Raw genomic sequence first — 24,961 nt, 5'->3', positions numbered from 1 at the left:
CATAACCTTGTCTTATCTGACAATTATTGGACAAATTCCATCATTATTTTCTTCACTGCCATGTGCAAATATCACAGAGGACAGCTACATAAACTTTACTTGTTGATAGCACTACAATTTCAATGCGTATAACATTGGACAATCTCTTCAGCACTGTAGCCAGGCTGACAAAGAGTCCAAGTTCTGTTGAGACATTTATTCCTTTAACTCTCAGTACTGAACTTTTTCGATCAATACAATTGTTTCTATTAGAGAGAAGATTAATGGAACCCTTCCCACTATTATCACTAATGTATCATTAAGTACAGCAGCTTTATAAGTATCTTTAGGACCTGATTTGTATTTAGATAACAGCTAACAACAGCAATAGTCTCTTCAAAACCATCAACTTGTATTTAGACCCAATCCCAACCAGACTGTTCAAGGAGGTTTTCCCCTTAATCAACACTTCCATATTGGATTTTATCTGTCTGTCTTTGCTGACCACATATGTACCTCGGACTTTTAAGCTTGCTGTAATTACACTTTTATTTTAAAAAACCTACTCTTGATTCAGAAGTGTTAGCTAATTATCGATCTATATCCAGTCTCATTTTTTTTGTCTTAAGTTCTTGAAAAAATTGTTGCAGTTCAACTTTGTGATCATTTACACAGAAATAATCTGTTTGAACAGTTTCAGTCAGGATTCAGAGCAAAGAAGGGGCTCCTATGTCACACCTTTCCCCACTTTGCTATTTTTTTCCAGCTTTTATTTCCTTATATGACACTATGTGCATTTGGCATTATTGTTGTCATTAACTTGTGTTTCTCTGTCTCAGCAGGTATCCTTTGAATGGTGTTTTGGTGTTTGTTGTCATTTCTTTTCGGTCCTCTCAAACCCCAGCTGATCGAGGTAGATTGCCATCCTTTCTGAGTCTAGTTCTGCCAGAGATTTCTTCCTGTTAAAAGGGAGTCGATTCTCTCCACAGTTGCCTCATGCATGCTCAGGATGGAGGATTGGACTGAAGAGAAGTTTCGATAATAACAGATTTACAGACTCATCTGAAGCTTGTAACCTGGGCGAAGCAGCTGAGGCACCACATACAAGGAAATTTAGCATTGTCTGGCTACCTGCTGTTCAGCACTGTCGACTACAGTCGAAATTCCAATGGAACCCTCCTAGGTATTTAATCTCCAGGATTTCTCATGCCCATTGCCAGATACTTCTGTCATAACGATGGGTTGGTGTAGCATGGTGGTGAAGGGAGGACCCAGATGCAGATATTCCAAATAATACTTGATTTATTTAAAACAATCCAAACAAAAGGAGCGGCTAAAGTTACTATACACATGAGTAACTTTAGCATGGTATGGATGACGGTCAGGAGAAAACCTAGAGACTAAATACTGAGGAGGGTGATTGATGAGTGAGTGCAGCTGAGGGGAGAAACACCGGTGACGTGAGTGAAGTTCACGGGCAAGAGTGACTGAGGAAAACCATGGCAAAACTAAAGACTAAACGGGAACTTAAAACTTAACAAAACTAACACACATAACAACATGGGTCTCTGTGATGATTTTTGCACAACAATAAAAGGATATTAGCCAGCAAAGACTCAGTGAGAATTGCTTTAGTCTAACATTTAGCATCACACTAAAGGTAATTTCAGCAGCCAGTGGAAAAAAAGAAAAGAAAATACAGGTTCAAAAACAACCGCCTGAATGTCATAATCTTTAAAAAAAAATAACAACTACAAAGTTCAGAAGAAGCGTAGCAAATCTGGTGTGGGAGTACAACAGCAGATAAAATCAAAATTTACGACTGACACAGATGAAAACATACGGTGCACAGAGCAGCTGTCGAGGCAAAAAGAAAAAGTTCTAATCACATTACAGAAGCTTTCTGCTGAGTAAAGTCGACTATTCATGGTTCAGACTCCACTGGCAGGCCTCACTTTTATTTGACTTCTTTATAGTCCTGTTACGAGACTTCCTTATTTTTGGGTACACATTTGTCAGTTTTGTAGCGCTGTCTGCTGTGGGAGTTTTGCTGTGCAGTTCTAAACATGACTATTACGAAACATGATGGCAACTGACATACAGTTTTTAATTAGTTGTATATACAGTAATTATGCCTGTGACTGAGGCAGATGTCATTACAAGGCACAATTCAGCGAGGCAACAGGCTTGGTCGTGGGCGAGGCAACAGGCTTGGTCGTGGGCGAGGCGGCCGGATAAATGTCACATTTACTGCCATCAAGCCATCTTCACATTTGTCAGTTTGAAAGTAACAGAAAATAACACTCTCATTTTAACACGTCCACACAAAAAAATGTCAAGCCCTTTATACAGAGATATGCTGTACATCTGTTGCTTCAGTATATGGTTTTCAGGAACTTTTGATGGAACGCAAAAGACTTTGAATTAAAATCTCATCACGCATAATGTAGCTGTTAAAATGATACTGAACAGACAGTTATTTTAACCACAAACAGACGAACATTTCTGGCAACACATTCCTCTGTTGAGAATCACAGCTCACTGCTTTTCAGACTGATGGGAACTTGACAGTTCTATCCAACGCAGGGTCTGAGAGGAAGCCAAAGATGTCCGAAGACAACAATGGCAGCATACTGCATGAATTTAACATTTCCGATGAAGCAATTTTATCTTTCACCACAGATGAGGGGCCTTAAAAAGCACTGGAAGAAATACTTGTTTATTTCAAAATTTGTACAACTTTAATTTTGGAAAAAGTGCCTTCTCCTACTTATGACTCTTGTTCTTTTAGACCTCTTTTAGACTTTCAAAGAGCTTGGCAGTAGCGTTAGCACAAAAACTGTGAGGCATATGGTAGCATAGTATAGACCTAGACATAATTCCTGGGAATTCTAAGCTTCAAGTGTTATAAATTTTTTTTTCCAAATCAAATGATCCATCCATAATCCAGTTCTGGGTCGCTGGGGGTCTGGAGCCTATTCCAGCTGTCATTGGGCGAGAGGTGGGGTACTCCCTGGGCAAGTTGCCAGTCCATCACAAGGCCACACAGAGACAAATAACCATGTGCACTCAGTCCAAGAAACACTTATCATGCATGTTTTTAAAATGAAATAATGATGGTCTTAGTATTTTTCATGCCCTCTAGAAGGTCCCTATTTCTGATTGTCCTGATCTACAGAATAAGTCACATAATTACAGATTAAATTACTGAAATTTCTGATATCAAAGACATCCACCCCCTCCCCCACACAAAGTGGACTTTGTGCCTTGGAATTTTTTTCTATTTTATGAATTGCGACTCATAAGATTTTATTGATTTTTGAGTGTGAACTTAAAACACCCAAGAACAGAAAAAATAATGTGGTTGGAAGACAGTCTGCATTCTACGTAGCAGATAAATTGATGGGGCAATGAAGAAGTGGAAAACTGATAGCATCTGTCTCTGAAGGGAAGGGCTGCGTGATCCCTTCACCTTGCACTCTGCTTTGATAATGCAAACTTTAACAACCATGAGTCACAGTGGACATAAATAACCTATTGTGGAGGCGAGTATGGTTGCCACTGCATCTGCAGTGAGCTTTTCATAAGCAGTCCAACGTTTTTTTTCAAAAAAAATGTTTAATGTAGAGTTTGATATTATCGTTATGGAGGATGGAATTATGATAACACACACTCAAATGTATATATACAGTGTGGAGAGTGGTTGAGATGTGATTTGAGTTACACAGTGTCTGTCTGTCCAGTTTAATAGAAGATAACGTTTTAAGATCTGCTAACTAGTGAGTGGATCTATGTGAAACAAGAGATGAATGAAAACATACACTTATCATCCATAACATTATGACCACTGACAGGTAAAGTGAGCAGCACTTCTCATCTTGATCCAATGCAATGTTCTGCTGAGAAAACCAATAACCTGGGACTAACATTTCCCTTGGACATGTACCTAAACATTTCTGCAGACCAATCACCCCTCACAGCCAAACAGTATGGCAACACCACTCCCTAATGAGCAGCTTTTTGCAGAGGGACATAACTGAGCCTTACAAACACAGCATAGGAAGGGCTCAAAAGCATGTCAAAGAGCCTGAGGTGTTCCCCTGATCTCTAAACTCTCCAGATACCACTCTGATGGGATCTGATAGCACCCATGGGAAGCAAGCCCAATAAACGAAGGACACGCTGGACTGCAGAAAGCAATGCTTAAGGAAAGTAATGGCAAGCCAGCAAGTAATTAAATCCAAATCATTTCATAATCCCTTTGTAATATATGCAGGCTGGATAAAGCCTGGGCTTCATTATCAGTCTATCTGTGTTTAGCATTTAGTGTTCAGTCTATCCATAGATTTTAGAGGCTAATGTTAGAAACTATTACTTTTATTGGAAGTATTTCACCAATTTCTTAATCCCTTTATAATCCCTTTCATTTCATAATCCCTTTGTAATATGCAGGCTGGATAAAGTGTGGGCTTCACTGTCAGTCTATCTGTGTTTAGCATTTAGTGTTCAGTCTATCCATAGATTTTAGAGGCTAATGTTAGAAACAACTGCTTTTTATTGGGAGTATTTAATCAATTTTTCCAAGTTTGTTTAAATGGTGAAGCTGCTGTTGCACTCCTGGTGGTGCATTCCATGACAAATGAGAATTCAGAATTTCCAAAGGAAACACCAACAACACACGTTTATGTATTGCGGTATAAAATATAATCAAAGCAATTGGCTGATTTCTATAAGTTTTGGGAACTATGTAATTTCTAATCTGAATTTGCTATTAACAAGTGAGATTTAAAGTGGAAGGTGGGTGGAGATATACTTTGGGAGGTTGTATAATTCTACTCTGAGCTGGTAGCGTGACATAATACCCTGCAAATGTGGAGGTCTCTGTGAATTTCTTCTTGTGAAACGAACAAAGGTCTATCTTATCTTATTACTTATTTTTAGAACTAGGCAGCCCTACACAAAGTGACAGGGTTGTATTCTTTTCTGAGTTAGTCATGACTCCAGACTCCCCAATACATGTTATCAAGCACAAAAAAAGTTGGTTTTCTTGTCCATATTATGTCTCCATTCAAGTAAACACAAGCTGACAGGGGAGTGACAGATGTAGTGAAATTATGCACATCTTTTTATTTATTTTTGTCCTCAGTGCTTCACACCCATCTATGGTCTACAAGTGCAGATCACCACTATCTCCTCTTGAGGTGCTCCTCCATTTTATGCTCCAGCGGATGACAACAATTTAAGCCTCTCGATATGCAAATGTCCTTAATTGGACTGTCACAAGTTCCCAGGCTTCGTCAACTTTACAAAATGACTAGGGCTGGGAGCAGATTGGATTTTGGTAGCCAATCTCGTACATTTAATTTTCAGTAATTGTGCAAGCGTTTCACTCCAGGTTCCTGCAACATGCCATTTACAATACTATCTATACAAACTGCAAGAGGTAAAAAAAAGAGAAAAAAAGACAAATCTGTCTTGTCATTTACATGATAACCCAAATCTCTTTTTCTCTCTTTATACCCAATTACTTGACTCATCTTGTTTGTAGTTTTAAAGCGACTATGATTACAGGGAAGCAGCCAGCAATATACCCCCGAGGGTCTCCTTTTGTCCCCATTCCGTCAGATAAGTATATTTTGTTTTCCACTCAAAACTCAGCCATGTTGACAAGAACCCATTTTCTCTAACTGCCACAAAGCTAATGGTTTTGTTTATCAGGAGTGCAAACACTTGAGTGTGTCTGAACTCTGATACCACATGAACATGATGTAATTCACGAGGATTAATATAACACTATTAATACATGAATATTCCGTGGCGTCGTAGTGATTGTGTTTTCTCTGAGTGAAGAGCAGAACCTTGTTGAACTATGAAGGTGTACAGCAAGAAGCATTTATAGCTGCTTAGTTAAGTGTGAGCAATATAAACCAAATGCATTAAATATATTCTCCTTTCAGGTAAATAACCTTGATGTGCAGCTTCCTGTATATTGTCTCTCATCTTGAGTAAGTGGAACCTATAAAATATCACTGATGCCTCCCTGTCATTTACCAGTATAATCTTTCTATATTTGTTAAATCACGTGTGTGTGTGTGTGTGTGTGTGTGTGTGTGTGTTTGTGTGTGTGTGTGTGAGTCTGTGTGTATTTACCAGATAATTCATATAAATAGCTAAGGAGTGTTAAATGCTGAGTCTGTGCACCATCAGAATATCATAATCAGGCACACAAAAAAAAACTCACTTCACACATAGAACATCCATTTAAAGTAATTTCTTAAAGCAAAAACATCCTTTTCTACATGTCAGTTACAATAATTAAGATACATCCTCCTAAAAGAAATAGAAAAGTGTCTTCATGTTAAGTCATTTATCATCGTTTCTTTCTTATTTTGTTTCAACTGCAGTCATTTTCTCTCGACGCCCCCACACCCCACCTTCACTTATTTAATTGAATCTTCAATTTACATGTGAGTGAACATGCTGAGATTATATTAGATAATGGCACGGAAGAGAGAAGATAAAACCCCAATGCAGAGATTGAAGCTAAATCAGAACAAAGTAAAGTGGGCCTCTGATTGTGAGAGTCACTCCCTGCTGCAGTCAGGATTGCATAAATCCTCAGTTCCTCATCTCATTTTGAAAAATTAATGCTATTCATTCTGTATTAAAGAAAATAGGACAAAGGAGCAAGGGATTCTTGGGGTGATAACATCATTAATGGCATTGAATGTTTTTGAGAATGATGGAATAGAGCTGGAATGGAGCAATCCAGAGCTGAGGCCATCCAGGAATGAACTACATGTATGTGGGTGGGGGATTAGTAGTGAACTCAAAGCTCTGGCTTTCTTTTATATTCCTATCAAAAGGAGATTTTCTTGTGATTCTCAGCTTCATTTCTCAGTGATCTCCTGGGTCTTGTTTAATAACAGTGGTTCACTGATTTTTTTTTTTTTTCATTCAGTGTGACAGACAATTTCTTGCCCTTGTGGGAAGATTGTGCCCACTCAATACATTTCTAAAGGCAGTGAAACTGAGGGATGGATGAATTACCAAGGTAAATTAAGGAATGGAAAGTAACAGTGTGTAGCCGTGTTGATTTCTTTCAATTTTCCACGTTCCAGCAAAGAAATCAAAAGCCTGATTGAGAACAAACAAATCCGACTGAAGTCGTTCATGAGACTGTTTACAATGCAGTGTGTTTCTTTATTCTTTTGAGCTGCATCATCAAATTAAATCTTCTGTGTGTAACACACTCTGAGGCTTTTTGGTGGAATGTCTGTCCAGCCATTTAATGATTGAATGATGACAAGAAAAAGGCAAACAAATAGTCCATCCATTAATGGGGGGGCGCTGGAACCCCCTCAGCTGTCAGCTGTCATTGGGCGAGAGGCGAGAGGGTACATCCTGGAAAGTGAGTCACCAGTCCATCACAGGGCAAAACAAACAGTGTGCATGTGTAAAAGAGTTAATGTGGTCTTTAATTCCACATGCCATCTTTTGTGTAAAATTGCATAATTTCTCTGGAGATTTTTTGGCTCTGATGCACCCTCTTTCAGAATTGGTGAAAAAAACGCCACTGGCTGTTTTAAGACTTTGCCAGCTAATGAGACTTGTCTGAGGTAGGTTGTCATTTGCAGAACTCAAATGTTGTGTGTTAATTTGTTGGATGACTACAGTATGAATATAAGTACACTGTAAATTGTGGAACTACTACTGAGATGAGTTTTCAGTGTTGATGTCTAAATATTGGGAAAATACATTTCCTACGATAGCAAGCCTCTATGCTAAAGAGAGTTCTGATTCCTTTATAGTGTGCTGTGGGGGAGCTTCCTTCGGTGAGCCAACTGTGTATCTGATCAGTACATATGTGTTCCCATTCAGACAGTAAACAGCATGAAAAGACAAGCCAGCAGCCTGTTCATCATTTTCTACACAACACAAAGTTAAGAGTCGGAACGTTGCTTGGACCAGCCAGTCTAAAGTGTAGCTTAGCTGGCTTCACGTGTGTTTGCGTGTGTGAACAGTATTATTAAAGCTCAAAGGAAGCCAACGGTTGTCGACGAGAAGGGTGGAGGTGTTCCTCACAAAACGGAGACTTTCAGTTTCTGTAAGTCCCATCAGACAGTTCAATAAAAACTGGGGGATAGATGGGGTGGACCTCTAAATTTAAGTAGTACATCAAAAGCAGCTTCAAGCTCTTTGAAGCAAAGCAGCGATGTGATAAATGTGATACTGACAAACTGCTAAAACATAGATTGCTGTCATGGAGTACCTCCTCAGTAGTTGAACTTCAGAGAAAAAAAAGAAAAACTCATCCTTCCCTCTATCAGATTATGTCGACTGAGCAAACTTGTGGCTCCCTTCCTTGTGCTAGTCTCCTGGGAGAAGCACTCATGACATTTTGCTTACACTTTCATTTGGGTACTTGCGGCTTGAACGTGAATAGCAAAAAATACAGTGGTATCAAATCAATTCTATCCTCTTTCACTTAGTAAATAGTACACAGTTTAACCCAGCTGTCATCCCAGAAACCCAAATTCAAATGTGCAGATATCGGTGTATTGATGCTCTAACCAGAAAATGTTTTCTCCATCTGCATGCTGGATATTTCCTGTTTAGTTTACAGTTATTGGGCCAGCAGTGCATTTGTGAACACATGCATGTGTGAACGTGCATCTGTTTGATACTGAGCAAATATTCTAGCTTTTCCTCCATTAAATAACACATCTTTTTTCTGTGACACTGTGATTCTTACCCACTGAGAATGCTTGAACAAATTAACGTTGCAGATGCTACTTTCTGCTCTTCTTTGTGAGATGCAGAATTAGAGTAATTATTAGAAAAATTTGTATTGGAACTATATTTAAAACGTTAGGTGTCCAGTCTTAACTGTAAAGATGTTAGCAAAATGTTGTGATATGGGCCGTTCTGAATATTTGAACCTCGATCTACAATGAGGCCATAGTTCAGAATCGCAGATCTAAAAATGACAGTGTCAAATCAGCTGTCACGTAAGTAGTCAAATAAGTGCTGCAACAGATGTTATGAGACGCAGTTTCCCACCATGTCAACATCATGTTGCTGTTTATCACCTCATGAAATAATTTCAACGTTAAACAGCTTTAATGAGTTTACTTGCATGAAAATTCTTAATCTTCTTTTGTAGCCTTTGTAAAGTAAATTTACAATTACATATGATTTCACCTAAAGCAGCACTGACACATTTAAAACTTTAAATATTCAATTCAATTCAGTTTTATTGATATAGCACCAATTTACAATAAGTGTCATGTCAAGGCACTTCAAAGATGCAGTCCAATTCAATCCAATTAGGGATCCAATTCATTGTCATACAACCATAATCCAATCAAATCCAACTCATTCAATTCCAGATGAGGCCAATTCATACACACAAAGCCAATTTAAAAAAAAAGTAGCCTAGCTAAGGAAACCAACAGATTGCACCGACCCGTCACTTCAATCCAATCCCTGTTCTGAGTGTGCATGAGGCGACTGTGGAAGAAAACAACTCACTTTTAACAGGATGAAACCTCCATCAGAACCAGACTCAGGAAGGGCAGCTATCCGCCTCGACGAGCTGGAGTTTGAAATATCCTGTTGTTAAATTCTTTTTCATGAAGCTAAAGGGCAGAAGCTAGTCCTACAGCAGAATTAAACTGTTTGCTATTCTCATGTGATTGAGCATTGAACAGTTTTATGTATGTGTTCAAAAAGGGTTTGATTATGGTTTGGTAAAGAAAGAAACGGCTCAGGGGGCAATTAGTTAGGCATGGAGCTGTCGTGTTATCTTTTAGCACTTTATGTCCACTCCTGTCTCACAGCAAATATGAAAATGTCACAAAAATTAACCTGAAAAACATGACAGTGGGCAAGAATCTTTACTTTAATTTTTTTTAGCATGCCTCTGAACACGGAACTTACTCCATAGTGCGACACATTCTCATTGTATTTTGTGAAATAGTCACACTACAACTTCTGAACCATATTTAAAAGGTGACAAAGTCCAATTTGGAGGTCAGAGAATGGAGCTACATTGCTTGATATCAAGACTGACAACCACTTATGTTTTTAAAATAACAATAACTTAAGGATCAGTCACCAACTAGTGCAAACTACGTGGCTACAATTAGGCATTAAAATCTGCGATTTATGTAGTTATAGCACTTAATAGAATGCATATAATTTACTCAAAGTTTATATGATTTGTCCCTAAGTGTTTTGCAGAATAGTGGCCTCCACCTTAATTCCACAGTAAACATGAACTACAGAAGCACCCTGCTATCCAAGTCACACCTACATTTATCTAATAACGTTGCAATCTTCTCTCTCATCCAAATGTAATCCAAGATGAAAATTGTTAAATGACAAACCTTAGTTTAGGTTATGTTGGGACTTAATAATCAGCTGTCACTAAATTTAGTTTAACCACTGATCAACATTTAGAATTTTCAAAATGTAGAAACTATTGTGAGCTACAATATATCAGTTAGACTAAAAATGCTTGAAGCTGAGACCTCCAAAAGATTAAGGCTTTTGTCAGTTGCTTATGATTCAAAGGGTTTATTTGCCTTGATGAACTCAGCATGCATAAGGAGCATGTTGTGGTAGAACTCAACAGCTGAGCTGTTTTTGATTTGTTTACTGTCCTCCTCAAGGAAGCAGTCACACCCCAAATTAGTACCAGTTGGCTCATCTGAATCTCTCCCAGACAGTTCTGACAATAATATGACACTGAAGAAAGGGCTCATACAGAAATTCAGAACATCAACAAGTTCAGAGCAGTTAAGTCCCAGCTGTTTGCAGCAACAACAAACCACAATTCTGTCATGAGTAGCAGAATTACAGCCGTGCAGAATGAACAGCACTTAAGATATAGAGCACCCTTTGCAGAAAGACAAAGCCTCACAAATCATTTTGTGACTGCAGTAACACTGAATGCCTCACTTTGAAAGCAACATCACTCAAGTAACTTTTTGAGTTGGATCTGAAGTTGTTGACTACAAATTCTGCTTAATTGTATTAAAAAAATAACCTAAACTATGCTCTTTTCTTTTTTTTCTCTTAGAAAGAAGAAAGACTAAGCAGAATTTATTAGCCTGTTTTCTAGCTCGTCAAATAACAAAAAAAAAAATAGCTAAAAGCATTAAAAAATCTCATTAGAGACGATTCCCCTCATCTGTGTGGTTCAGTGAGGGAGCAGATTGCATTTCAGTACTTCATTAATAAGGGACTTCGCGAACAATGGCGGCGTGATGTTTCCATTGTCTTGACGCCAAAGAATGAGGCACTCTGAATGCCAACAGGCAAGGTAATCATTATGGTGTCTGCGCTTTCAGCTCAAAAGCCTCAGAAACAAGTTTGCATGGATATCAACATCACTGAATAACACTGTGTTTAAGTCTGACTTAACAGGGTCGCTGTATTTGCAAGTAAATCACATTGTCAGGTCCATCTGTTTGCTATTGGCTCCTCATAAAGTACATTAAAATTGATTTAATTAGATTGTTTTTCTGAAAAAAGACCGAAAGAGTAGAGATCTGTGGGAAAATGATGCATCACCTTGAACTATTTTGAGTCTTGTGAAGGATAAAGAACACCACTCCAGCCCCTGAGCTCGCATTACTAGTATGAAATCTGACAGGCGGAAATTATTTGAGACAAGAGTGTGAGCACACAGAAGGAGAGAAGAAAGTTAAAGATTGTTCGAGGTCAAACTAAAAGCAGAATGACTAAAACAACAGAGGAGAAGAGCGGACACACAGTGGGAGGCAAACCAAAACAAAAACCTCAGATAAATTAAAGGCATCTGTCAGCCTTGTGAATTAAAACATTTTTGTCAATCCAAGATAGAATATTTCTCTTTAAAATCAGTTCAATTTGCTTCTTTTTAATAATGGTTTTAAGCAGCTTTGAAGTAGGGGATTTTAGGGGAACTGAGAGAGCAGCACCTGTTCAAATATTGGGGGAAAAACTGTTGCTTTATTAAAAGCAACCCCGTGGCGCTTCCACATTTTCATTCAGATCATGAAATGAGATTTTGGTTTCATATCAAAAAAGTTCAATTATAGTGGGCTTTCATGAAAATAACCTTTAATTTCCATTATCAACTCTGACAGAGGATAAGTTTATTATCGGTCTCACATTCACAGTATGGAATCACTATGCGGCTTTGTCCATATTATATGAGGTTTTCCTATCAGACGATATAACTGTCGGACACTTTAAACACACTGAGTTTTTGTTTTTCCCTCCTGCTCAAGGTGCCTTGACAGATGCAGGAGGAGGATTTGTCTCTAGATTAATTGTGACATATTTTCCATTGAGTCTTTCTTCAATACTGCAACACATTTTAAAGAAAAAACTATCTGTGTCCGCCATGTCTGTTAAAATGAGCCAAATGTTGGGCCAAACCTAAAAGAAGACACTGAGTTGAGTACTATGGTTTCTTATGGCTCCTTAGGGATAGAAATAAGAGCTTAAGAGTAGAAGCAAGAGCCTTTGGATGACCTTCAAAATGGAGTACAGGAATGATTTGCAGGCCAAGCGGGGATTAGCAGGCTAAGAAGAATCTAAGTGAAAGCTTAACCACTGCAGGTGAAGCAGCTGCACAAAAACTCTGCTTTAGGAGCAATATTTTCCTCATCAAGAGTAAAGAAGTTTGACCTGGCCTCAACATTTGCCTGTTTTGAAAACCTTTTACAGTAAGCTGTCATCTTGTCTTAAACATTGTTTCTAGACATCACCTTTATCTACTCTGATCATTGAGCTGTTTATTTCACTTCCACACATTTACTGCATCTCTTCGTCACGCAAAATATTTCAACTTTCAAACCCTTCTCGTTTCCGTCTTGTTAATAAATACTGCTGTACATCTTTACCCACACATCTCACTGAGTTCATTGCAGCCGTGCTAATGATATCGTTTTCATAATTAGCTCGAGACCTCTTTTCCAATCAGACAGTTAGCTACTAATTAATCACAGCACATTAAGCAGCCTGTCGGTGTGCTCATATCGATTTACCTGACTTTATGTTGAAAGACAGTATGTTATGTTGCTTGTGAAGTAATGGAAGGCTGTTGGATTCTTTGAAGCCAGAGATATTACATTTTTATTCATATTTCGAGCACCGCATTCTGGTAAAGTAGTAAAGGTTTAATTTTTGTGTCGAGATTTTGATGTTTTGTGAGCCTGTCTCATTCGCCAGCATTTTTGATTGAGCAGTGTGTGTTTTGTGGGTCACTGGTGAGACATTTCCGACCTGTCAAGCAAAAACCACAGGGCTCTGGGGATCAGTGATAATGAAGGATTGGCAAATAGATAGTAAGTAACAGTACAAGAAAATGAATGGCTGTCAGTGTTTGTGTATGCTGGCAACAGAAATTTAAAGGTGACTGACAATCAGCTGACCTGTGTCAAATAACAGTGCGAAATACAGTTTTTGTCCATTAACCTTAATAACCCAGCACTTGAGAAGCCCACTTGCCAAAGAGTGGGTGTACAGTGGCATTGTAGATGTCCTGAAAAAAGCCACGTCACCTTCATGATGGACTATTGAGCTACTATCTCATTATCAACCTCTACCAAAGTGGAATATTCAGAAGTTACTTTAAATAGCTCATTGATCACTGACTCATTGATTCTGACAATTAGTTTGATATTCAAATCAAATCACTTTGATACATGAAGCTGCAGGTCAAACCCTGAACTTTAAGATACGGTAAGTGGTTAGGAAGCACTATCATTTGTTCTTCTGTTGTTACATGTCGGATGTGATAGAAAGTTACTGTAAGAAAAAATGTTTCAGAGGATGAATATACTTCAGACTTTGCCTCCCATCAGAGAGCTATAATTATTTTTGTTTTTAAAATAACAATGTAAATTAACAATGTAGTTTTGATAAATTCCCAATTGAACTGTCCTAGTTTCCCAACCATTTGATGCCATACTAACAATTTTTGGAAACAGATACATTTATGATATTTAAAAAAAACCTTATAAACTTAAACTGGGATTCAATCAGAACCATTTTTAGAAGAATATATTTTTATCTTTTGTCTGCTGAAAGTGATTAAGTTATTTTTATTTATTTATTTTTTTTGTAGCTGTGCTCAGGCATCTCCCTGCTCTCCCAATAGCATACATGAAAAAGCTGAAGCAGGGAAAAACACACCTTTTTTATCAATGTACACACTGAATGGTCAGTTTGGACACACCAACCTAATCTTTCTGAATAAGTTGAGGTATTTCAGGTTATGACTGGTACTGTGGAGACTAGAAAGCCTGAGAAAAACACATTGAATTTCACAATGAAGGAAAAAAGAAAGTAAAATTGCCATATTTTTCTTTAGTTGTCTACTGTGATACTGGTCCCAATGGGTTACTGATGACCTTTCACGGTGTAATGATGTTGACGGTGACTATGTTAAGATGTTCAAAATGACATTGTTAGAATTACAAAACTATACATTGTCGCAGTTTCTCACATATCACATCATGTGATTTCCTGTCACATGATAAAACACTACCCAGATCCAGACAACTGTCCACCAAAATATTGCAATAACACAACTTTTAAGCCCGAATTGTGAACCTATATCATATTAGAAATTGTTTTCCATCTCCTGGTGAGACTGGGCTGCACAGGGACAGTGCACCTCCTTGTGCATACATTGAAAGCCTAAGGCAGGGAGAGCAGAAGCCAAACCCTTTATGGAACAGAAGTAAGCAGACATCAGTGACAATAGACATGGCATTTATCTTAGTCAGATACTGTATGAAAACAAGCAGGCAGGTTTGAAAGCACCTTGCAGAGGAGGCAGCGAAGGCTGGCAGATGAGAGCAGACTAATAGCGTGCTCTGTTTGTATTTTGCCAACTGGATTCTTAGAGAAGAATCAGCCGAGCTATCAGCTGATGTGGGATTGTATGGAGATCAGCTGCCATCAACTGATGTACATGGATAATTAGCTGAGTTGATGCAATGCTCACAAGCTTGCTAAATTGTTCATGGCAGCTTTTATGGTGACAGGCTTATTTCTGTATAGAACATATTTACTTCTTACTGGCATGAACACCCTCAGCTTGTTGATTGACGGACAACTAATAACATAAAGCAGAGTGACAGACTAGGCAGAGTTCAGAAAGGTTTTGTTCACTGTATGAAAACAACAAATCTTAAGGATGGTAAAATGATAACGTTCATCAGATTGGGATTTCTTGAATTCTGTAGCATATGGCTGTTTGTATCACTTGCCTTTTAGACAACAATGATTTGTCAGACACATCCTTGCATAAAACAAGGAGTTTGTACAATAAACTTGTGTTTTTCCCCACTCTCCCTGACACTCTGTCTTGGTAATTTTGAAGACTGTGAGCTGCTCTGGTGCCATAGTGGTGGCTGATGTCAGTCTTAGCCAGCTTTTATACAAAGCACTGCCACGTTTGCTGTTATTCCAGACCAGTGACTGTGGTGACTACTGTAACGTGCTCAGCGGTCCATGAAGATAACTGGACAGGTTTAGAGTGACGCAGATGACAAACAGGAGAAGGCTGTGGCTTTGTGCTGGCTTAGTTGCATATTCCTGCTTAATCAATTTAAACTGTGATCTGACTTCAGGTTAGAGAAAAAGGGAAATGCTGAAAACATATTAACATCTATTCAACATTGAAATTTTTGATGGATTTATTCTCTATAATATGCCATATTTGTGTGTACAGTATTGATATATAGCAGGTTCTGTTTTTAGTGCATGTAATGCATCACTGTTCCCAGTCTTGCAGATTCAGCTGCGTGACTGTCATTAGCTAGACACTGAATGTCAGTGTCCTACAGAAGATGTGCTGTAATTAAAACCTGGCTGACCTGATTAATGAGGCTTAACCACTACCTGTGCACTGCCCTGCCTCTCCACCCCAGCAATTTGATGGAAGAAGGAAGGACTCACTTCAGATAATTATTGGATATCTGTTTCAGCCCAGTTAGAGAGCATAATAAGGAGAGAGAGAAAAGGGAGAGTGGGTGTGTGGGTTTGCTAGGGTTGCACAAGGAACAAGGTGAAATGTGTGGAAAGTGGTCATGACAGGAAAACTAGGGAATGTAAAAATAGAACTGATAGAGATACCAGGAAAAGCAGAGGCACACTGTGATAAGACAGAGCATTGGTTTTGTTGTTTATCAATAATTTAGCTAGGAATCTCTCCCAGTGCTCCAACTTTTGAATTTCATGAATATCCATGTTCTCTACCTGTTGTGTGTTTGTGTGTGTACATTCTCTGTGCCAGAGGGCATGTACTGGTCAGCCAGCTACCCTCCTTACTGTCTCATCATTTTCTCTCTTTCACCCTGTAGGGTGGTCATTACAGTGAACCCCTCAGGCCATGCCACAGCATATGCACACACACATAAATTGGCAAACAATTGAAAAATGTTTTTGCAAGCATACATACACAGTTGCACCCACACACTCCCCTCTCCATGCATCCATCCATCCAGCTCAGCTTGAAGGGTCTCAGTAAGTGGGCTTCAGTCCTGCACAACAGCCTCATACTGGGACGCTGGCCACATTAGCAGCCCAGCAGGAGAAGGAATGGCTGAGCTCGCCAACAGCCTCCAGCTAACATCCTCCCACAGGAACTGGCACCCTTCAGATGAGCTGGAATGGTCACAAAGTGGGAAGAATCTAATCCGGTTTGACTCAGTTTTTCTGTTTTGTCATCAGTCACTATGAGGCTTATTTGGGCTACTCTCCATTCTAAATAGTTAAGGAGTAGGAGTCCTGTATGACGTATGTTCACTGAGAATTATTGGATAGAAAGGTTACGGCACAGAGAAGGGCTCACTGTAAAACATGAAATAAAGAGGCGGATGCAGAGGAAATAGTCATGGTATTTAAGCTCTTTCAGAGTGTACAGTTTACATGTGGTTCATATCTCTGATGGAAGTCCAACCTGCAGCTGTGCTTCACAATTCTGAAGCATAGTGTTAATATCATTAAAAGACATCATTAAGAGACATCATTAAAAGGTTTGTCCCCCTTGCCCTAGTTGCTGCGATTATGCACAAGTTGACAGCCATTTTAAGATTGAAATGTATCCTACCTGCATAGGGGATGGGAGCGTCTTTATCCAGGGCCACCAGTGGAGGATCCAGCAGAACGATGTCAGTGTTTTCAGTGATCACCCCATGGTATGATGTCTCAATCCATGGCTTATGTTTATTCACTGTGAGGACAGAAAGCAAAATATGAGCGGTGAGTAAAGTACTCTGAATCCCCCAAAAATCCGTTCACAGACCAAAAGTTTAAATTTGGCGTCCAAACGCAGACATATTGAATGTACTGCACAAAGCCTACGTTTCTATGACAAATTCTCAATTTATTAATCTCCACTACTACTCCTCTTTTTTGTTCTCCTCGTCCTTTAAACATTCTCTGCAGGTTTCAAAGCACGGTGCCACACTTGATCAGTGACACTGCAGTTTTGCCAGCTAAAGACTATTTTCAAGCCAAAACAAAGTTCATGATCTCAGTACAGGATTGAGATTCATAATTAAATAACAACCCTTGGGTTGTGTGTGACATGATACCAAACAATTTGTTAAAGAAGTAAAAAAAACCAACTGGTGCTTTTCAGAACAAAAACAACACAAAATCACATTTTGTCCACTTTGTATATGTCAGGTTCACGTTTCTGGGTTAGAGATAACTAAGCAGCACCATAATTTGAGGACAGGGATGAAATGCAAAAAACAACAATTAGTGGCAATTCAGTTAAAGGAAAAACTCTAAATCTCAGTCCTAATCAAGTAACAATTGTTACAGACCGATTCAGTAAAACATACATTTCCAACAGAGGTGAGAAAACATACACTTTTAATGTAGGTACACAAAGAGCTTCAACGTTAACCAAACCGCTTCCATCTGATTTAATGATGTGTTTAAGTTGCACTTAAGATCTGATTCACATTTTAAAACAGTGATTACAAACCACATTGCACAAGGGAGAACTTTACTGTTTCTGCCTGGGGCATTGAAGAAAGGCTGCAGAGAGCCTCCACTAATGTGAATAGAAACTACAATTGGATTTGAATAAAAATCCATTTTGACACATCCATACTCAGAAGGAACAAAACAGAACCATCTAAATCGATTTTGTCCTTGACCTATATGCTGCAGGGGGCTGACAACTCATCACACCGTCAATATAGTTGGTACAGGTAAGACCAAGATGGCGAGCTATGAAGAGTTTTGAAACCTAATAGGCAATTATAGCAAAAATATAAAATAGAAGGTTAAAATAGTGGCCTCAAAGTAACATTTGCAAAGTATCACTTGAAATCAAGCTTCTGCCACCTCAGATCATAATAGAAAGATATTACATGATGGACTGTGTAAAAAAAAAAAACATTTATAGGTGAATGCCAACTTTTAATGCAGTCTTATATATGATAATACTGTGACGATAGTCATTATGTGTGTTAAAAAAAAGTTTGTAGATGTTTTTGCACATGTTTTTGATGACAGCAAATACCTAGTAAAACCCTGAGAACACATCCGAACACTAAAGGAATATTCATGTGCCAGCTGAGAAGGCATTGCAAACAGCTTGGACACAGTCTGTAGAGATCACTGACAGGGACAGAGGTGGGAACACATTAGTCAATTAGGATCTAAGTTTGTTACAGCTGTGTGGAGTAAAATGACTTTGGTTTTGGACTTTAAACCCTAAAATGTGTCATGGGCAAACCACTTGGTGCAAAACAAGGATTTTTAAAAAACAATGTGTTGGGATTCAGATACAGAAGAGAAAATTTGGTTTAACAATACTCCACTACAGACATGTTTCAGACAAATTGCATTTCTGCAATTTACTCATCCGACATGACTTCATGCAGGAAAATTATGATTAAAAAAAGGCTTATCTCCTGCTATAACTTGAGACAAATGCGTAACCTCATTAAATGTGTAATACAAGGCATAAATCTGTTTGAGCATAATAGCAAATGGGGAATCTAGAGACTCGATAGCCTTGTCTTATTCATTTTCAGTTTAGTCACGGCTTTGGAGCCCTTCTGACCCTGTAATCCTTAATGCTTCATACGCCACTCACTGCGACTACTTAAGCAGTGTCAGGCTGACTCAAAAGTTGTATTCAGCATTTTTAAAATGTTCCACAATGAAGGACAAGGAAAGAAAATGGGAAAAAAGGAGAAAAGAAATTTAAAAAAAAGATGTGCATATCAAATCCCACAAAAGACGAGGTCTTGTCATGAAATAGACAGCACTATTAGATGCAGACATTTCAACATTACAATTTATTCTGATGATATCTCTGTCGTGGTGATGACCCTTTGTGAGTGCATCTCTCTATCAGGTGGTGTGGACTGGCTGCATTTGCAATTGCAGGCTAATGACATCTCTAAGCCTCACTGCTCTGTGTGTGTGGGATGGAATGGTTTTTCATCAAGACTGATGAGAGCATTAAAGGTGAGTCAGCTTCCAGTAATCGCTGCAGCTTCTCGATGGGGTACCACCCTCCTCATAACCCCACCCTAACCCATAACTACAGCTCATCCAGTCACATGTAAGAAATACGACATCAACATGATCACAACAGAATGGTTGTCATGTTCTGGCAGCTTGAGACACGCCCCTGAGTCATTACAAGAAAATGAATAATATGCTTACTTTTTTCTCGGAGTAATGCCGGCTAACAGAGGTTCAGTAGGGTGGGAGGAGGGCTGGAGGAGAGGACGGGATGATGAGTGGAGAAATTAATGTGCCAGACCACCAGTAACATGGATTCCCAAGGGAACCATGATTGAACCCATGGCTGCCAGCGCTTATGCCCTGACTCTAAATGATTAGCTATAGACTCTGCCACAGTGACTTGAATCAAAACTAAACATGGTAAATCCTCCAATCAATATGAAAAAAACTCCCCAAACAGTTAAATTTGTCTGCCTCATTTCACTCTGCACGTCCAGCGACAAAGAAGCACTTCCCAGAGTTATTCTCTTTGCAAGAAGTCTTTAAGCCTTTCTTTGCTTACCACAAACACCAATAAGAGGATTTGCCCTTTTCATATTTTGACTGAACTGCGTGATGCTCATCTATGTCAATGCCATTAGAGTCTGTTGGAGGCCTGCCTTCAAGCCTTAGAAAGACCCTAATGGTACTGAGTGCTTAAAAAACATCAGCAAATACTCACATACCTTGACAAAAACTGCACTTGAAGTGACCCCAATTTCTAAAAGCAAACACCTTGGATAACTGCTAAAAGCTCTCAGTAAACAGCATGCGATAACCTGTGTTTGTGAATGGAAGGGGTCTATCTGCCAGCATTTTTTGGGCTGATAGAGCAGCATGGCTGGCTAAGATGTAGGGCTTTTTAGATCTTTAGGCCAGACCAGGAATCAAACATGTCATTTTGTGTTTCATGTGTTAACAAACAGAGAAAACTGCCTATACTATTATGCCATGTTTGCCTATGTAGATCTAAGCCCATGAGCTTTGGCCGCTGTGTCAAACAGCAGAAAGGCATTTCAGTTAATTCTATTGGATAGCAGCTCCATTTCTATTTTCTTTCTTTACATTCTTCACTTACTCCATATTCTCAGTAATGACTATATTTTAAATAATTTTAAAAGATTAAAGCCAGTGAATCGTTTTTTATTTACAAATCAAACTAATCACAGGGACACAGTTATAACCCATGTCCTCACAAGTGTAATCAGATTGTGTGACAGCTGAAAAGTGAAAGCTGTAGCTCTGATGCTCTTTACCGCAGGCCGCTGGTCAGCGGGATGATTCTCCGCCGTTTCACTGTCAATTAAGCCGAAAGTCGTGAATTTGACTTGAGGCCCTGCGTATAGCACTGGCGCTATAACGGTGGATTAATCTTTGACCAGGCAACGATGTGACACCGTAACTGTGCAGGCAGGTGCCACCTTTTAACAGGGAGGTTTTGCAATCTGAACAGACCTCAGGGGTGCAGGGAGGGAAGAGAAACAGTTATAATTAAAAAGACGTCTGTGGGAAATTAAACTCTGATTGATAAGGTCAACAAATAGGCTGTGATGAATGCATAAGCATAATGAAAAGTAAATGTTGCAGGGACGGTTAGCCATTACTGCGACCAACAGCTAATTTACAGATTTACTGTAGGCTAGGAGCTCATGACAGCAGGAAGAGGTTCAGAGATATCCATCAACAGGTCACTGTGAATCATCAGGAAACATCTCCACTCTACGACGCTCAAAAGATGTCTGAACACTTTTGTTCTCTTCCCTCAACCCCTCGATCATTGCAGTGATCCGTATCTTCTTTGACCTCTGGAGGTCGTTGCGAATGTTAATCATGTATGCACTGTGTATCCAGGATTTGTGCTTCACAGAACAATCTGACAGGAGACATCTGCAGGGAGAGAACTTCATTACACTTAAAATCTTTCAAGTAAATCACTTCTTTAAATATATGGAGTGATCGAGTTTTTAACATCAGTTAGCCTTTGTATGACTGAATCATAACATATTTAATCTTGGAGATATAATGTTATACAAAGTATGCATATTTTTACAGTTGATTTATAAAATATATAGTATTAGCCTAATTAAGGTAATCTTTTTTTTTGTACATCTTCATGGATATTTAGAGGTTGCTGCAGTCATTTATACTGAACCAAATGTAGAAATCGGAGGAGCAGCAAATGAAACATCAACAAAATAAAAACTTTTTTTGCAGTTTTCCAGTCTGGTAAATGCCAGCATCTTCTACAGCTCACACACTAACTAGTAATGAAGCCTTTCAATAAAATGTACATAGTATATTCTTAGCGACACACCTTCATATAACTCTACTGTATTTAATGTTGCCATTTGCCTCCACATGCAGTACTTATAGTGCTTATTTTGCTAAGCATGCTCTTGAAACAGAAGTTAAATGAAGTGTCATTGTCAATAATAACCATGCTTGCAAATATGAGAGGCTGAACACCTACGCAGAGCTCAGTCAAAGCAACTCCACAGAAACTCTGAACAAAGCTTGAACCAGTAGTCTGATACAGCACTTAAAAACAACAAAAGTTTAAAAGTTTTTACCAATTAATTTTCTTCATTTTCACTTTTTATTTTTAGTCACAACCTGCATTGCCTGCACTCAGGCAGCCACTGATTAGCTGAGTCCAGCAGAGGATATATGAGACTTGTTGGATATTTTCTACCTGAACATTCACAGCTAAGTCACAGATGACATATTGTAAAGAAAAAAAAGATCTTTAATGTAGCTTTCATTGAACTGCTGTGAAATTTGAGTTGTTTCAGTGGGTGAAATTTCACTCTTCTTCTTTCATCCCTGCTCTCAGTAGCTGTTAGCTTGGTCCCCCATGAGAGTTCCTCCCTGCCAAAAACACTGTTCTCTGACTGGTGCCTGTATGTTAGCAATGTGTCGAGTTCCACTTTCCAACCATCAAATGTGGACTTTCTCCGTCAGTTAACGTGATAAACAGTGTTTTCCCTTAGTTTGTTTTGAAGCGCAGCAACAACGCTGTATTTCTCTATGTATTTTACATACCGTATTCTGTACATACTTTTTATTTCCATTTGCACAAAAAAGGGGGTTTCTGGAGACAAATCAATAAACTCAGTTTAGTTTTGATTTTGTTGTAAGACTGGATTGTCTATAAATGACGTAATATAAGCAGGAGTTACACAAAAGTAATTAAAGTACTGCATTACAAACAGATATTGCAATTTCATTAAACAAAGTGGAATAGATACAATTTTGTGAAGACTAATAGTAAAACAGACATAATAAAGAGGAAGAAAAATGGTGAAATGTTACAATAACTTGTTGTACGACAGCAAAACCGTCAGAGCAGATGCAAAGTGAGTCTCTTCTCATTTTTTGATCATATAATTCACAAAATCAAAATGCAACGAGCAAACCAAATGGAAGCTCAAACTACACCAGCTGCTCAAGCTTACAGAATAAATATAAGACCGTTTCTTTTCCGCTTGAGTGGAATACAAGCAGGTTCATTAGTCAGTCAGAGCATACAGCAAAGGAAAATGTATTCCTGCCAAAACACGTGGGTCACTTTGAGGCTGGCTCTCCACAGTCCCTCTCAGACACTGACACCCTGACCTGTACCGCACTCAACACAGAGCTCCTCTTTTCTCTGAACACTGTCTGGAGGACATACACAGAAACCGAACTCCAAATTTTCTAAGAAACAAAAGGATTGTAATTGGAAATTATGACCTCACCTGTAGAAGCCGTCCAAGCCTTTTGTGCTTGTTGACTTTGGATTTAGTTTCTAGATTTGTAGCCCTGGGCTGAGTGAGATAAACCAGGTTTACAGTGTGCTTTTGTAATTTAGAAACCGCTCTGCATTGCCCTAGGTTTGTGTGTGTGCATGTGGTCTCTGTGGCCACAGGCAGGTTGCACATTCTGGCTGTGATCCGAGGTTCTTGGTGCAAGAGTGTGTGTGGTAGTGCTCGGAGGTGTAGTGGAGGAGAATCAGTGGCCGGCTGGAGAGCAGACCGGTGTTACAGCAAGACCCCACAGCGTCTGTGCCAAACTAATCCAAATCAGCAAGTACACACAATGCCCTGCAAAACTGCCCACCATGTGCTCCGGCAGCAGTAAACAAAAGAAAGTAGCAACAACAATCACGCTTAAAGGTTTACAGACAGAAAAATTCATTTTTCTGCACTACACAGGAGGCAAGTATTGCCACACACATCAAAGTCCGTCTTTATTTTTGAGCCTCAGTGAGCAATGGCCTTTTTGTTTTGACATTTGTTTCCCATCTCCCCCTTAACATTGTTCCTGCAGCAATATGATAGAGCCAAGACAAAGGTCAGGCTTTTATCATGAGCTCGTTTTTCCAGCAACCTTGGCTAAAATGTAAAATCCTGCAAAATAAAAGATTAAAGAGAAGCTGGTCAAAATGAGAAGAGTTAAAAAAAGCTTTTTGTTTGTTTGTTTGTTTTCTCTGTGCCTTAATCACTGTGCTGCCAATATTACTGAAAGTGTTGCTCTGTTTGCACAAAGACAGATAAAGAGTCACTGCTCATCCTCCCTTCCTCACTGTTCCTTTGGGAAGAGCAAGAAAAACAAAGAGCAAGATGTAGGAGTTTATGCATTAAGGCTTTAATGCACATGCACACACAAATCTAAAAGCATCCATCTAAATGTTCAGGAGTGGAAGTATAGGAGCTGAATATGCTCTTCGGGTGCCATCACCCCAAAGCTAACATGACCCCTCTTTATCAAATGGCTTTACAGTCACAAATGTTCTCTCTCTGCATCATTAGCCTCTACCGCTATTGCACAAGCAATTGAAGATATGGCATTAGCAGCCTTCTGCTTTCCTCACATGCACATGAGTAAGTCAAGAGATACATAAATCCAGAAAAATATCTCAAAGAGACAACAGTCGCAAGAAATCAAAATGGTGGGTATGCTCAGTGTATCAAACGCATGGGAAAGCAACTGATAACAGTTCAAGATGGATGGCCACAGTGGCCAAATCGGCCGCTGATGTTATTCCAGATATCTTAAAGAAAAAGAAATTGTTAAAAAAATCAAGTTTAACTTCTGAATTTCAAATGCAACTTAATTTCTTTCATTCAAAGTTTATTCTGTCGGTTAGAGTGCCCGAAAATATACCAACCAGTGAGGAGTGACTGACACACAGCTTTTTCAGACACTTCAAATGTCAAGTACATTTGTGAAGCAATTCACACCCCCCCTCAGGTCTGTTTTCCCCACAGATGTGGCCATTTTTGTTTGAAATGCATTCTGTCTCTAAATCTCTGAAAGGTGACCTCACCATTCCTAATCCTGACCATCTGAGCACGACTCGGCAGTGCCTTTGTGTCCTGGCTGTGATGACCAACACTTGTAATTACAATAAACATCCAAATCTATTGACTTTTACAGTTTCACTGTTGTTCAA

At 39.0% G+C, this 24,961-nt stretch overlaps 1 protein-coding gene across 1 annotated transcript in view; it reads right to left on the bottom strand.

Moving 5' to 3' along the window:
* The window catches only part of LOC140314667 (calsyntenin-2-like), a 286,768-nt gene that overhangs the window by 172,824 nt on the left and 88,983 nt on the right, over positions 1-24,961 (bottom strand). The window contains exon 2 of the mRNA XM_072392991.1: positions 17,099-17,221. Coding sequence (XP_072249092.1) covers positions 17,099-17,221 — 123 coding nt within the window. The remainder of the gene's footprint in view (positions 1-17,098; positions 17,222-24,961) is intronic.

The sequence above is a fragment of the Leuresthes tenuis genome, unplaced genomic scaffold, assembly GCF_036924035.1.
Source record: "Leuresthes tenuis unplaced genomic scaffold, fLeuTen1.0.hap1 SCAF_9, whole genome shotgun sequence".
NCBI lineage: Eukaryota > Metazoa > Chordata > Actinopteri > Atheriniformes > Atherinopsidae > Leuresthes > Leuresthes tenuis.
The sequence above is the reverse complement of the archived record's forward strand: the minus strand, read 5'-3'. Positions and strand labels throughout refer to the sequence as shown.